This window comes from Lepidothrix coronata, unplaced genomic scaffold (genome assembly GCF_001604755.1).
Source record: "Lepidothrix coronata isolate B3197 unplaced genomic scaffold, Lepidothrix_coronata-1.0 Scaffold97, whole genome shotgun sequence".
In the NCBI taxonomy this organism is placed as follows: Eukaryota; Metazoa; Chordata; class Aves; order Passeriformes; family Pipridae; genus Lepidothrix; species Lepidothrix coronata.
The window spans coordinates 1,778,823-1,794,558 of record NW_016690277.1 but is presented as its reverse complement, the minus strand read 5'-3'; the positions used below and the strand labels follow the sequence as shown (position 1 = coordinate 1,794,558).

Sequence of the window (15,736 nt, the reverse complement as noted above, 5' to 3'; positions counted from 1 at the left end):
GCATGAACTTCCTTTTCCTGAGAATAAAGACACAGACATTTCCTCTTCTGTTCTAGGTTACCAACCAGATTTTGCCCGTTTGGACATACTCCTACCTTGCCCTCCTGTTCCCAGTCTTCCTGCTCACAGACTACCTGCGCTACAAGCCCGTCATCCTCCTCCAGGGCATCAGCCTCATCGTCACCTGGCTCCTGCTCCTCTTCACACACGGAGTGCTGGCCATGCAGGTGGTGGAATTCTTCTACGGGCTGGTGACGGCCACTGAGGTGGCCTATTACGCCTACATCTACAGCGTGGTCAGCACCGACCGCTACCAGAGGGTGACGAGCTACTGCAGGAGCAGCACTCTGGTGGCAGCCACTGTTGCCGCCGTGCTGGGACAGCTGCTGGTGTCCTTGGCAGATGTGTCCTACTTCTACCTCAACGCCATTTCTTTGGCTTCCGTGTCCCTGGCCTTCCTGTGTGCGTTTTTCCTCCCCATGCCCCAGAAGAGCATGTTCTTCCACAGGAAAGATGCCTCCCAGTCTCTCCCAGGGCCTGACAAAGTTGTGACTCCGGCCGGTTCTGACCGTCCCTCGAGCTGCCAAGAGGACACGAGCCCTGACTCCGCTGGCAGGGGCCCAACACCCCAACAGCAGGCTGGGAATGCCAAGCCTCGGAATCACATGCTCAGAGTGCTGGTGCAGCTGAGCAAGGACCTGAGGGATTGCTACAGCTCCAGGAAACTTCTCTACTGGTCCCTGTGGTGGGCTCTGGCTACGGCCGGATTTAACCAAGTGCTGAATTATATCCAAGTGCTGTGGGATTTCCGAGCCCCCTCTCACAGCTCCGCAGTGTACAATGGAGCTGTCGAAGCACTAGCAACTTTTCTGAGTAAGTTAATGTCTAAACATTGATCACAAAGGCAGTCTATAAAGTTTTACTTGAGAGAGCTTTTAAAGTGCCATTCTAAGGCACGCCAGGGAGCCACTGCACACACTATGCCTTCCAGACCTCATTCTTTGATCTACAACAGTTCAAATATGAGCTATGCTGCTTTTTCTTTAGGACCAGATAACCAACTCTGTCTTCCCAGTATGCAGAAAGTGTGCAATTTACACAGACTTTATATCCAGTTGGTAAATCCGTTCAGAGGCACTTGTGTGTCTTTGGATGAGGCTATCAGGTGGGGTTTTTTTCCCAAAACAGTATGGCACTGTTCCCATAACAATGCTATCAGCTTACACAGATGGGAGAAATTATTCCTAAACATTTTACACCAAAAGAACATAATCCTCTAATTAAGATCTTTTTCTAGTGAAATACTCTTGTGCAGCTGGAAAAAAAAGAAGAATTTTAGTCATTGCAAGATGCAGAGATTTGCAGAAAAAGACCCCATTGAATTCCTTACGTGACTGATGTTAAGTATTCCACTTTTGCACCAGGAGCAGATGCTCACACCACAAAAGCAAAGTGAGGTTATCAAAAGGTAACATCAGAGAACACCATCCTACCTTGGCAGAGTTTCACATAATCACATTGTGCTGCTGTAGAGAACTTGCACAAGACTTTGGGGTGTGATCCACCAGGGAAAATAAACATATCTACATCACACCTAGTCATTCAGGTTACCCTTACAGTCATTAAGGAGAAATAGATACTACTCTTGTCTTGAGGCAGGCAATTAAGCAGACCAAGTGAATCATGAATTAGAATATTTTTCTCCTTGACAAATTCCTCTTTGTCCTGGAATTGCCTATTTCTCCGTGTAGAAGTACAGAAGATATTAAATCAGGTGCCTTATCTTTGCAACAGATGCACCTTCTAGGAGGCCCCCCAAGAGCAAACAGTGCTTATCCTTTCTCATTTCCTTGGATACACTCTTCTGATACCTCACAAAATTCAATTTTTGGCAGCTTACCTCCTTTATGAGGTGCACGGAGCTAAATTGCTACATCATCAGGTTTACTAGCCTAGCTGTGCGGTAAGCTAGGAGAAGCTGGAAGAAACTTTTTGAGTTCCAAACTGTGTTCCCAGTTCTCTCCCTAGAGATACTTGCTGGGTACAGACAGCCAAATAATCAATCCTTCTACATTACAGTTTATCCTGTCAAGTGGAATAAAGTACTAAGAACAGAATGGCAGAGACTTGATTTATGCAGTTGTCTAAAAGTGACCAGTTATCTGCATGGCTACAGAAGTCATCAGAAATGCTTTCAAATTTCAGAACTACTCTGCTTCATTTTTTGGCATTGCCTTTTGGCACATGAGGGTGGCAAGATTTGGTGATACAGGCTATGGAACACATACAACATTTATACATTTTTCTCTTTTTCTAGGCTCAGTAGCGTCTTTCCTAGTACAATATATGAAAATTAACTGGGACCTGTTTGGAGAACTGGCTTTAGGGATCTTCTCTGCAGTAGATGCCGGTTCTCTACCAACATCTGGGCATGTTATGCTGGCTATCTCATTTTCAAGGCCTGCTATATGCTCCTCCTGACAATAGCAACGTGAGTATAAAACCTGACAGTGCTGCCTTTATGCACAGAATGCTGACCCTACCTCAAGTTTGCTTTGGGCACCCCTCCTCTTCCTCAGAGAAAGAGGACCTAATGCTAGACATAACTGTGTGGGTAAATACAAGGACACTTAAAGGTCTGATTATGTTGCTTTCGTTCTTCTAAACAACCACAAAAGAAAAATTATCAAAATTTTTGAATATTCATAAAATTGAATGTTTAACTAGGCAGAAGTTAAACAAAGTACAAGGTAACTTTAGTGCTAAAGGGAATGGTAACAGCAAAATGCAGAAGCTGTTTTCCTTCTTTCTTGCAGGAAAGATGCAAAGTGAACAATAGGGACAAGCATACCTTGACAGCCATCCTATAATGTCTAGACCACCTGCTGATAAACCTTTTAGCATGCCATGAACTGCATGAATTCAAGAAGGTTTGACATAGAGCATTCCCCAGTGTCATTTTATACACATAATACTTAAAGATATTAGGATGTAAAGAAGGAGTAAAAGAGAACACTGGACAAAATCTCTTAGGAGACCAAGCTATAATAATAATATTAATAGCAAATATTATATCTAATCTGTGCAATAAATATGTTATTACTCCAGTTATTTAATTGCTTGGAATGTCTTTAGACATACCACACTAGTTCACTACCAGAAATACCAGACGCATTTTATGTCAAAACCCAAAATTAGTCAGAAACCATTTTAAAAAAATTGCTAAAATTATAATGCATGGCAAGATTATGCCTATCTCAAATGAAGCCAAGTGAACTCTTTGTTTTCATTTTGGTTTATTGCTACCACATTATACTAAATCACACCTGAACTATTTCAAAATATTCTACCAAAACAAAACCCAACCAACCAACCAAAACCAACAACAACAAAAAGAGTCAAGGCTTGCACATAAAAAACATGCTAAAATCAATTAAAGTGAGTCCTGAAGGAATAATACCCTTTTGTTCAGATATAAACTCTGCAGGTAGATATTGTAGGGAAAGATTTCTAACTATTATCAAAAAAGATATTGCAAGTAAAATCTACAGGCTCTTGACAGAAATAAACAGCATGCTACCCCCACTGTCAAGCCCCAAAGCAAAAAGCGACTCACATCATCACAGAAAATTTGATTGGAAGATACCCACAGTGACCTTCTGGTCTGACATCCCAGCCAGGGCAGAACTGCTGCCACAGCCAGATCAGGTCATGGCTTCGCCTGGCCAGGTCTCTGAAAGACCCCAACCACGGAGACTTTACAGCCTGTCTGGCACAGTCTGTGGGGGTTGAGAAGGAGCAAAGGGTTAAAGAGAACTGATATTGTACCAACCACCTGATAGTATGGTTTGGAAAAGCAGCACAGACAAGTAAAAAAACCCACCAAAATACACTATGGTACTAAAGGCTTTCTATTTTAGAGTAAGCAAGGAAGCAAACAAACAAATGAAGAACTGTTTACTCTGTCCTTGATGTATCATCTCCATGAATCATTTCTCTTCACTGACTGACTGGAGGGCAATAACTGGAAAGTCACTGACCTGCCAGTCTCACATTAGGTTCCAGATTGCCATCAATCTGAGCATGGAACGCTATGCTTTGATGTTTGGATTCAACAACTTCATTGCCCTGGTGATTCAGACCATTCTTACAGTTGTTGTCGTGGATTCGAGAGGCCTGGGGCTGGACATAGTGACTCAGGTAAGTGCTATTACCTTATATTCTATTTACTGCTTTGCCAATCCATCTTCAAAAGTTTACCAAGAAAGGTATTCCTATGCCAAAGGACAACTTAATTCCCTCTTTCTTCTATAGAAATTTGCACATCTTGTTCTTCTCACATGTCAGTCGTAATTCTTCCTTTTGCCTTTTAATGCATTTAGGATTACAGATGCTGGTCTTTGACTTTTTAAAAGTAGATACACCGGAACATAATTATTCAGGCCCTGTTATCTGACCAGTTTTGGTCACTGATAGGACACAGAATAACATCCTCTCCCCCTAAAAACTCAGAGTGGTTTTGTCAGATGCAGAATCAACATAACCACGTTATCAGTGCTGTTCAAACCACGAGACACAGCCTGGATTACTGGAGTTATTTCAGCTCAAGTGAAAAGGACATTGACTTCTAATTCCAGCTCAGGATCAAACCTGGTCTGTATCTCAACATGTGTAATAGTCTTCTGCCCATAGCCTGACCATTTAATTTGGGATGGGATATCCTATCTCACAACAGTGGCTGAGACTTCAGCCAGCCCAATGCCACCCATGTTGAAGTCACCTGAGATGTACTGACTTCTGCATTTTCTCAGATGGGCTCTCAGCTGGGGCAGCTTCCTACTCCCTTGGATTTGAAGAAGACTAAAGCTATCCAGATATTCTGCACAGAGAAGGCAAAAGTCACTGTAAAAGAATAAGGATTGAATCAAACATTAAAAATTAAATCTTTAAAATGAAAGGCAGTAATATGTAGGACCTCACAAATAGCCTTGCCACTGTTGTGGGAAACAGTGATACAAAGTCACAGTGTATTTACAGAAACCACTGTGGTGACAGCACTGAAATGTGCAAGTAAGAGCAAAACAAGAATGAACTCAGATTCTTCACTTACATTATTCATGACTACGTGGGTAATGAAGCTAATTCTATATTTTGCACTAATAGAAAAAAATTTCTGTTCCTATTCTGCTCCCCCTCTGATGTTTATTAAGAGGCATAAGGAATGGAAGCAAAGGGCAGTTCTTCATTCCACAAATATCTGCTGTTTGCTGGAAAAGCAAATCACAAAGCAAAAACTTGAACATAGAGAAACTGTGCCAGAACACAGGTAAAGAAAATCATAGTGTCTGTCGTCTCCAGAAGCAGCAGCATTTCCCTAAAGCATTTTTCATTAATTCTTCTGCCTTTTTCTCTCCCTCTCCCAGTTTTTAATTTATGGCAGCTACTTTGCAGTCATACACGGGATTTTCATGATCAGAAGCATTTGTGTGCTTGTCTCAAGCAAATGCAAAAGGAAAATAGCAAGATGTTGCAAAGAGCAGCTGAACCATGCTGAGCACGAATCCAGAGAGCAGATTGTTACAGGCTATTTGACATGGCTGTAGGAGGCAGGCAGGCTCCTTGGCCAGGCCCTCCTGGGAGAAGAGCTCAGGCTGCAGCATGCAGGGAACAGCAGTGCAAGAAGAACGTTCAACACAGCCCTGGAAAGCTGCGCTGAATCATTGCAGCACTTCAGCACAACATATGCCAGCTCAGAGCTCACATAACGGCCCTGTGCCAAGAATAAAAGCTAAATTGCTTTAAATTCTTATTTACTTGCCTATAAAGAGCTTAACAGCATAATTTATACACAGAAGCACAACCACCACCTTTTCATCTCCTCCCTGTGCACGATAGCAAAGATCAGAGTTCACCCTGCCTTGTTGTTCTGGCTCCTGTGTGCGGTGCTGGCAAAGCTGCTTCCAACCACATTTGCTCCTGCATGTGGGTGAAGGGTCTGTCCTCCCTTTGCACATCCCTTGTTCTGAATCAAGGAAGAAAGGATTGTGTCTGCATCATTATATTCTTTTCTACCCAAGTGCAGGCAGATGGGTTGACAGGCTCCTCCTGCCTAATTGAACAGCCCACGTCAGAGGGGGCCTCGTGCAGGGTTTGCACATCCCATCCCAGGGGTTTCACTCCAACACTGCTAAGCCACAGTTGTTGCTTGACCCACATTTGAAAGCTGCAACCACTTCACTGACTTCACAGAAATCTCTGCCGAGAAGCGAGAAACTTCCAAGTCCAAACAAAACGAAAGAGCCCCTCTTCTTTCCTGGTGCTCCCGGTAAAATTAAATTCAGGACTGACTGTCTTTCTATTTCAACAAGAAAAGAAAAAAGCTATCAAGGGGCTTAAGTAGTATGGACTAAAACTACAGAAGTAGAGAAATATGGTTGATTCCACACAGGAAAATTCCAGATTAACAGGAATATCCAAGAAGATTTATAACTGAAACAAACATCATGTGTGCTTTTGAATGCCAAGTGAGGGAGGTCCACTGATCTTGGCCAAGAATTTGGCAGGGTCAGCATCTCAGAATTTATCAAGAAACTTCAAGTCCTACAGCTAATTTAGTCCAACACAAAGGACAGTTAGTCCAGGAGAAGAAACAAGAGACTATAAATGAATTTTCATGGTGAATACCTAATTTAATATGATTGCTATCCATATACTAAAGTTGTTTCTGTACTGCTGTTTGCTTCTAGCTTCCAATACCTACACCTAAGTAATAAAAATAGAAAACATCTAGCATTTACAGAATAATATTTTTCCTGCAGAGACACAAGCTATCATTTGTACAGACATATCTGCTTTTTATACCAGTCACACATTGCAACTAGACAAAGTGCCCAGAGGTGAGGGCAGGCAGGAGAGAAGCCATTTGTTACAAGTCACAAGAAGAATTCAGTAGGATCTGACCAAATGAACCTGGCTAGATTTTTTAGGCTTTTTGTTTACTGTTGTGCATTGTGTGGACATTCTCTGTTGTAAACTGGCTCTAAGCAGAACAGTTTAATCAATACACTGATAAAATCAGAAGGTAATTTAGTTTGCATTGAGCAGTGAGTATCTTTTATTACTGCAGAACTGAGAGCACGATACTCCTGCGTGAAGAATGAGGGACAGAGTCCAGGAGAGCAAGGACTAATTTATTCTATTCTTCCTTGTGAGTGCCTTTTGAGGCATTTAGTTTAGAAGTAGGTGCCAGTCCTTGACTCGAAGTTAAAGAGACTTTGTATTTAAATGAAAAAGGAGGAACTTAATATTTTCAGCTCCATGGCCATGGTCTCAAACTGCCTTTGGCACAGAAAGTTGACAAATATTTCCATGTAGCATCTGACAAAAGGAATCGACAACATGTAAAACTTTTTTGTTATTACTTAAAAAAATAATGCCAGCAGTTGGCTGTAGGAAAGGAGCTAGAAAAACTGGTAGAAATAACCATGAAAATTCTTATGTTCTGATTAGAGCTCACTGCTTTCTCTGTGGGATGTCACTGAGGAGCAAAGAAACCAAGCAGACACAGTGTATTTGGCTTGCAGTTGTAGAGAGCCCCATCTTCAGAAAACAGATAAGACCTTAAAGAAAAAAAAATCTAATGCTATTCTCTCCAATTTCCGAAAGAAAGATTTTGAGTTTGGAAGTTGGGGGGAGCATTATGGGGGAAACAGAGGAGGAAGAGGGCAGTTCTTAGGACTGTTAGGAAGAGAAAGGCAAGGCCTTGTCTTACCCTGGACTTTCACAGGGTAAATTAATTCTGATTACACAAAGTAATCAGAATTAACCCAGCAATGAGAGATTTAATCTAAAAGAGTAAAATGCACACATCCACCTGTGTGTTTGTGTACCTACACACTCTTTGGAGAGAAGATACTTGAGGCTTGGCAGGTTATAAGCAAGGCTGGAACCACAGGCTGTCTAATTCTGCAGAAAAAGGAAACTCAACACATCCACCTCTCCTTGCAACTTTTAGTATTAAGTGCTGATCTTTCTTCCAGCATGTTAAAGGATTCCATGTAAACATGAAACTCCAGAGCTGGGCTCGTTGCTCCCCATAACTACAACCCCTCGAAATACAACACTAACTGCCTTTGGAACATTAGTGGGTTTGGGCCTAAGTCTTACGTGAAGACACAGTCCAGCAAGCTGGTAAGGCCAGTTTGGGCAAACAAGGAAGGAACAGAGTACTTTGGATTCAAAGCATGCAGGTATTGTCCAACCACTACCCAGGGCTACCAGAGAAACGCCAGCCAGCAGCCCCCTTCCAGCAGGCAGCACACCCACCCAGCAGCACCTTCTCCAGGGCTCCTTCCCCTCCTCAGAAGCCCTCGGTAAGGAAAGAGAAGGAAGTGCAGAGACAAACCTGGCCCCCCTGAGCACTTGCCTGCCTGGTTGCACCACACACTTGAGCACTGAGAGAACCTTCCAAACCTGCAGAACCGGACCAGGCCCTGCCGAGCTCACAGAGGGGCCCCTCCTGTGCCAGGGCCACAGCACCCACTGCCAGTGCCAACACACATCCTACCACCGGCCTCAGGGTTCACTCCATCCTCTAGTGAACCTCGGAAGACAGAGGGAGTCCAGTCTGAAAAAACAGGTACAGGAAAGCAAAGCAACAGCATTTCTCTAAAGCAGGTCTGTTTTGATTTTTTTTAGCTTAGAAGCCAGATTTAGAAGCTCATCTTATTGTCTGTTTGCCCTTAAATGACAGATCAGTCCTTATACAGAAGTAATTACTGGCCAACTAATAGTATGAGACATTCCATATCCTACCTCCCAACCCCTAGCAAGGCCAGCATGGTCAGAAGAGACCCCATGAGCCCAGAGGCCACTACACTATGCACAGGGGAGGGCCAGTGTTAGCCCAAGCTGTGCTGAACTGGTGCTCTGTCTTATCTATGAATCAGAGACCAGAGCTTTTAAAGGTATTTATTAACATAAAGAATGCAATCATTGATTGCTTTCTTGCCATGGCAGGTTTTATTAATCATTACCTACTGTATTATAGCTTTATCATAAAAATACAACTCAGTTTGCTGATAAAACCTGAAAAGGAGAATGCTTCCCCTACAATCTTCGTGGACAAGTTCTGCAAGCAAGAAGAGCTGTGATGAGTTAGTATTATTATTATTTAAATTCTGGTAACATTTCATCAAGTGTAGAAAGAATATTTCAGAAAAAAAAAGACACAGAAATTTCTTACTACCTAAAGGGTGGTTTCTGACTTCTCCTCTGCAAGACAAAGTCATCCTAGGAGGAACTGCACGAGTCCACGAGAAATGCACCACAGCCACAGGTTTATCAGGTAATTCATTACCTTTGGAGTTATTTGGGAGTGTGGTGGCTACTCACTTGCTCAGTGCATTTTGAGGTGATAAAACATTTATGCAGATGTTACTGATCAGCCCAGGATTTAATATATTTTTATTTCGAAAAGGTAACATATCAAAACATTTCAAATTAGGTTTTGAGTTAAAGGTAGTACAGGCTGTACTTTATATATAATGATTTGTAAGAGAAAGATGATAACAAAGGCAATCATTTAAAATCAGGTTTCAAGGATTAGGGCTGGTTTTTGTAACGTTCCTCTGAGGTCACAGAAATACTGTCTTTATAACATACTATTTATGCTAAGTTTTAATAAATACAATCTTACAGTGCAAGTAGAAGTACTTTTGAAAAAGTGCCTGCTAAAAAGTGGAATTCAACAATTTAAAAGAAATAGCTTGTAACTGCATGATTAAACATCAGTTAGTGCTTTGCTTTCATTCCCTTATGATTCAGAACATTCTTATTTCACTTGTTTTCAGGATCAGTGAAACTGACTTTTTAATGCAAAACAAGTAATATAAGCTTAAAAAACCAAATCTCTTAAGACTTTTTTTGCTGCTGACTACGGTGAAGGAAGAAGTCTCCTTCTTTTCCTTTTGATCATCATTTCTAAAAGTGAAGTCAAGTTTTCTCTTTTCGAAGTCTGAGCAGGTACCACGAGCAGATGGTTTCTGTGTCTTTTCTCTACCCTCTCAAATGACTGGAGTGCAAGAAATATGATGAATGTTAAAGCACTTTGAAGAAACCGAGCTCGCTTGCAGTGGGCTGAGCTGACTGGTGGCTTCTTTTGTCTGCGAGAACACTTGCACTGTCATTGTGCCACTTGGCACTCAGGCTGCATATCAACAGCACCCTGAGAATGAACTTTAATCTTACAGTCTGCCCACTCATTTATTTGGAAATGAGACTGTAATGGAACCTCATTCTTCCCCTGCAGCACGTGCACCCAGCCCTAAGTACCTCACTGAGAACAACCTTTGACAGACAATAACAGAGACCAGTTTACCACGGCCAACGCACCTTGATCTGAGTTATTCATTTACAAGCTGCATCTGTGATCACAGGCAGGGTCAGTGACAGAAACACTGGCTCAGGCTGTGTCACAGCTGGAGTCACTCCACTCCTGAGACAGACACAACAATATCCTCTACTGATCTATCAAAGTTCAACGGTAAATGCGACAGTGATTTAACAAGACTCGACAGCAAGGTAGGCTTGACTTAGTGCACAGAGGACAAGGTAAGACAGAACTGGCGGGGAGACCCTCTTGTTAAGTCACAGGATTCTAAACTTCTCGCAGAGAGGAGTCAAGGTGCAGCTAGACCCACTGCTAGTCCCAGATTTGGTCAACTGCCTAGGTCTAAAGGATTGTACATGTGCAGTCAGTCCTCAGCCAAGATTTCAAAGCTGAGCGCACTATTAGTCACTTCCCAAGGATCTGTTGTGGCAAGAAATTTCTGGACCTCAAGGAGTAACTGCGAGAGGTGTCCCTGCCCACAGGGAGATCCAGGTGTACAGCTCCACTGCTGTTCAGGAGAGTTCAAGATCATTGACGTACAGTTACATCTGCACATCAGCAAGACCTCTGTGTCACCATTTCAGGCAGCCATCGGCTATCACATTGCCATCTGTCCCCCAGTGTCCAATTAAACTGGATGCCACCTTCACAGCCCCCGCTTAAGGGTCCAGCATTGTAGGTTTAGTTAAAAAGTAAACTTGCAGATGAATTTTTACCAGTTGTGAAGAGCATCTGTTCATTTCTTTGCCACCTTTTTTTCTTTTAGGTAGGCTATGGATTCCTGGAAGGAAGCCATAAGCCACAGCTGGATTTATCCCACGGTGATCATCTGTGCAAATGGATTTTTCACCGCAATGAAGCCATCAGATTCTTTTGTCACCCCTTATCTAACGGGGCCAGACAAAAACCTAACGATTGAAGAGGTATGTAACTATCCTCTTAAGTAATAATTAAAATGCTTAAAGCATTAAGCCTTACAGCAATAACTGAAGGGAAGATGAAGTGTTCAGTAATACAGATATATTTTATCTAGAGTCTCACGTTTAAGATGCTTCTGGGAAAGAGTAAGGAGTCACCTCTTTGGCAGAAGGTCAAAACATTAAACACCCCACATTCTTAGGACTTTGAAACAACTACTCTTTGGTAGTTGTTTAAGAGATTGGTATTTTTGGCAAAATCAGGTCAGCTAACTCCTCTCTCCAACGCAGAACCCCAGAGGAGGGGCAACACTGACATTTATTTATACTTATCATGGAACTGGTTACACCAACACACTGTGGTGGTGTGTTACCACACACTGATAGCAAATCATAAGAAAACTAAACAACCTTCCCCTTATGAGCTGTTAAAATTATTACCTACATTACTGGGATGTTTTATGCATTAACCTGTGGAGGTCAGGTTCACATTCAGAAAAGTGGGGTTTTTTTTGAAAAAAGCATGCACTGCAAGTTTTCTTGCTCTGCTCCTCTGTTCAGCACTGGCTGCTTCAGGAGTACACTTCCCAGGAAAAGGTGCCATAGTTGACACGTGGCTGAGTCATGGAGCTAACAGTATAATTAGAAAACACAAGCTTGGTACACCCACATACAGCTAATATGAAGAACAGTAATTCCTGCTGCACAGTAGCAAATGTTAAGGCAGAATCTACCAGCACACCCAAGGTTTCTTCTGAGAAAAGGTATTTGTGGTTTAAGTCATTAGGGTTTATTTTCTCCCCCTTTTTTATTATTATTCTTTTTTAATCACAAAGGGAAGTTTTATATAAAATGCACAATGAGGATCACAGAATGCCTTAATTCTGATTTCAACAAGAATCCTTAACTCAAAAATAAGTGTAGTACAGATAATAGTTCTTTCAGCCGAACTCACCTCCAGTGAGCTAATTCTATAACGTAATTTTAAGTCAAACACTTAGAAATTCTAATTAAAGTTCAGAGAAACAAAAAAAGTCACACAGAAAGATACAGTGAACCAGCTGCTCACCATGCAACTCACTCCAGTACCTGTTCAGAAGTAAAAAGATGACCACCTACTATTGTGTCCAGCATTTCACACAGTTCCTTTCTAGTCTCTGTTTAAGCAGAGAACAAGTGATCAGGAATGAACACCCCCAGCAGAGCCCATAATTACTGGGTGAGACCTCCCCAAAACAGCCAACTTACAGAAAAAGCTCATTTTATGATGTGCATCTAAAAGCAGACATCTGACCTAGGTGTACCCAAACTGCCTGGGCAAGCACTGAGCTTTAGTGGCGACTGCAAACAGCACCTTCCAACCCAAATGCAGAACAGTTTTAGAAAAAAGAGAAAGAATTTGTTTTCAGAGCATCTATATACTTGAGTCCAGCTGAAACTTACTGAAATACTGCTTCCTCAAAGACTTACTTACTTCTTACACATTAAACTGAAAGAAAACATAGATGGTGCAGATAACCTGGTAGCAGCTACACATTCACCATGTGCAGTTCCAGTTACATTGTACGAGGCACGTGCTGCTTTTTTCAGTCCGATTTTAACAAGGGAAAGAGGTAACCAAAGGTATACAATGACTCATGTAAAAAGTTAAAACTAAATAGGTGTTAATTTCCAGCTACTGTTGGGAATAGGATTTGAAGCTAGACAGCCTTTCCTCTGACACACAGTTACAACTGCTTTAAAGAGCTGGATATCAAAATCTGCCTTCCTTATAGGCTTTTACTAGAATTTTTAAGCCAATCCACCCGTTTCTGTAGCAGAGTGTAGCATCACTATCTTTGCCCCTTATGTAGCACATTTACAGTAATGTAACTGAAAGCAGTTTAAGTCTGCACTGTTTACCTAATTCAGTGTTTCCTGTGACCACAACTACGTTGTTTCCTCAATAACATAACTGTAAATCTAAAAAAAAAAAATCAGTATTTTATGTGCTTGGGGTTTTTTTTTAAATATTTCCTTCTTTCTTCTGTTCTAGGTTACCAACCAGATTTTGCCCGTTTGGACATACTCTTACCTCGCCCTCCTGTTCCCAGTCTTCCTGCTCACAGACTACCTGCGCTACAAGCCCGTCCTCCTCCTCCAGGGCATCACCCTCATCGTCACCTGGCTCCTGCTCCTCTTCACACGCGGAGTGCTGGCCATGCAGGTGGTGGAATTCTTCTACGGGCTGGTGACGGCCACTGAGGTGGCCTATTACGCCTACATCTACAGCGTGGTCAGCACCGACCGCTACCAGAGGGTGACGAGCTACTGCAGGAGCAGCCCTCTGGTGGCAGCCACTGTTGCCGCCGTGCTGGGACAGCTGCTGGTGTCCTTGGCAGATGTGTCCTACTTCCACCTCAACACCATTTCTTTGGCTTCCGTGTCCCTGGCCTTCCTGTGTGCGTTTTTCCTCCCCATGCCCCAGAAGAGCATGTTCTTCCACAGGAAAGATGCCTCCCAGTCTCTCCCAGGGCCTGACATAGTTGAGGCTCTGGCTGGTTCTGACCGTCCCTCGAGCTGCCAAGAGGACACGAGCCCCGACTCCGCTGGCAGGGGCCCAACACCCCAACAGCAGGCTGGGAATGCCAAGCCCCGGAATCACATGCTCAGAGTGCTGGTGCAGCTGAGCAAGGACCTGAGGGATTGCTACAGCTCCAGGAAACTTCTCTACTGGTCCCTGTGGTGGGCTCTGGCTACAGCCGGCTTTTATCAGGTCGTGAATTATATCCAAGTGCTGTGGGACTTCCGAGCCCCCTCTCACAGCTCTGCAGTGTACAATGGAGCTGTCGAAGCACTAGCAACTTTTTTAGGTAAGTAAAAGATAATTAGTAAGTAAGTAACTGACCCTGCGCTGAGGCATTCTTCAGCATGCCTTTGGTGCCTTTCCATCTCATATGAGGACTAGGGTCAACAGCAACAGCCTGACATGTAACACCCAAATAGGGTGCAAAGCACGTTTTTTTCTATTAACTTATTATCAGTGGGCTTCTCAAAAATTATACATATATATATATAAAAAAAAACTTTTTCTTTCTAGAGGAACCTTATTCCACCTAAGTGCTTTAAGAGTTTAAGTTCACAGCTCTGTTTAGACCAGGAATTTAACCCCAAGCACTTTGAAAGTCTGTGCAACTAACCTTGTATATACCTCTCTCAAATACACCTTAAGCTGGCAAGTTTAGGAATTAAAATAACACACTAACAGATACACTGTTCTAAATGGTCTGTTTAGACAGTAGATTAAAGATCATTTCAGGCTAAGTGCTCCTCAGCAAATATTCTGTGCTGCATCTATATCCTTATCAGCAAGTTTGCCTCTGGATATGATATACAAGGAGAGACTGAGAGCACTGTAATTATTTAGCCTTGAGAAAACAAGGGATTTCATTAATGTGCATAAAGACTTGAAGGGGAGCAGCAAAGAGGACAGAGCCAGGCTCTTCCCAGTGGTGCCCAGTGACAGGACAAAAAGCAAGGGGCACAAAATCCAGCACAGGAGGGCCAATCATGTCCAGGGGGGGCATCAGGTAAAGCAGCACCAGCCAGCTGAGGGAGGGGATTGTCCCGCTCTGCTCTGCGATGGCCTCACCTTAAATATTGTGGCAGTTTTGGGTGCCACAATATCAGAAAGACATTAAGTTCTTAGAGAGTGTCCAAAGGAGAGCAACCGAGATGGTGAAGGGCTTTGAGAGGAAGCTGTGTGAGGAGCAGCTGACGGCACTTGGTCTGTTCAGCTTGGAGGAGACTGAGGGGAGACCTCATTGCAGTTACAACTTCCTCCTGAGGGGAAGAGGGGCCAGCACTGATCTCTGTGGTGACCAGTGACAGGAGTTATGTCAAGAGAGGTTTAAGTTGGATATTAGAAAGAGGTTCTTCACCCAGAGGGTGGTTGGGCACTGAACAGGCTCCCCAGGGCAGTGGTTCACAGCATCAAGCCTGACAAGAGTTCAGGAAGCATCTGGATGATACTCTCAAGAACATGGTGTGACTCTTGGGGATGGTCCTGTGGAGGGTCAGGGCTTGGACTCCATGATCCTTGTGGCTTCCTTCCAACTCAGCATATTCTGTGATTCAAAGTTCCACTAAAACATATAAGAAGATTTTTATTGTAAGGGTGATTTAAAACAGCAACAGGTTGACCAGAGGTGTGGACTCTCCATCTGTGGACATACTGAAAACCTAGACAGCATCCTGAGCAGCTTGCTTTAGTTGACTCAGCTTTTAGCAGGGCCAGGTGATCTCCATCCATCTCTCATTAGTTCCTTGGTCCATCCCAATGACATTTCTCTTTGGCCGCAGAACAGAAGGCTATGGCCAAAGTGAAACTTCTTTTACATGACTGTGCAGTACCAATGGAGCTTCCTTTTTGAGGTCTCATTTACACATC

At 43.0% G+C, this 15,736-nt stretch overlaps 3 protein-coding genes across 13 annotated transcripts in view; 2 read left to right on the top strand and 1 right to left on the bottom strand.

Moving 5' to 3' along the window:
• Positions 1 to 6,018, top strand: part of LOC108500932 (thiamine transporter 2-like) — a 9,286-nt gene extending 3,268 nt beyond the window's left edge. Inside the window, 5 exon segments of the mRNA XM_017822318.1 lie at positions 57 to 873; positions 2,318 to 2,416; positions 2,419 to 2,491; positions 4,059 to 4,200; positions 5,424 to 6,018. Coding sequence (XP_017677807.1) covers positions 57 to 873; positions 2,318 to 2,416; positions 2,419 to 2,491; positions 4,059 to 4,200; positions 5,424 to 5,603 — 1,311 coding nt within the window. The 3' untranslated portion in view covers positions 5,604 to 6,018.
• Positions 1 to 8,962, bottom strand: part of CCL20 (C-C motif chemokine ligand 20) — a 27,965-nt gene extending 19,003 nt beyond the window's left edge. The window contains exons 1-2 of one of the 2 annotated variants that reach the window (XM_017822322.1): positions 8,815 to 8,962; positions 4,781 to 4,902 (exon numbers count right to left, since the gene is read on the bottom strand). In XM_017822322.1, the coding sequence (XP_017677811.1) occupies positions 4,781 to 4,902; positions 8,815 to 8,858 (166 nt within the window). In that variant the 5' untranslated portion in view covers positions 8,859 to 8,962. The remainder of the gene's footprint in view (positions 1 to 4,780; positions 4,903 to 8,814) is intronic. The other variant, XM_017822323.1, reaches the window with a different exon arrangement.
• Positions 4,170 to 15,736, top strand: part of LOC108500931 (thiamine transporter 2-like) — a 17,941-nt gene continuing 6,374 nt past the window's right edge. The window contains exons 1-6 of one of the 10 annotated variants that reach the window (XM_017822307.1): positions 7,921 to 8,372; positions 8,479 to 8,638; positions 9,050 to 9,346; positions 10,310 to 10,581; positions 11,157 to 11,313; positions 13,343 to 14,159. In XM_017822307.1, coding sequence (XP_017677796.1) covers positions 11,164 to 11,313; positions 13,343 to 14,159 — 967 coding nt within the window. In that variant the 5' untranslated portion in view covers positions 7,921 to 8,372; positions 8,479 to 8,638; positions 9,050 to 9,346; positions 10,310 to 10,581; positions 11,157 to 11,163. The other 9 variants (XM_017822311.1, XM_017822310.1, XM_017822312.1 and 6 more) reach the window with 9 other exon arrangements.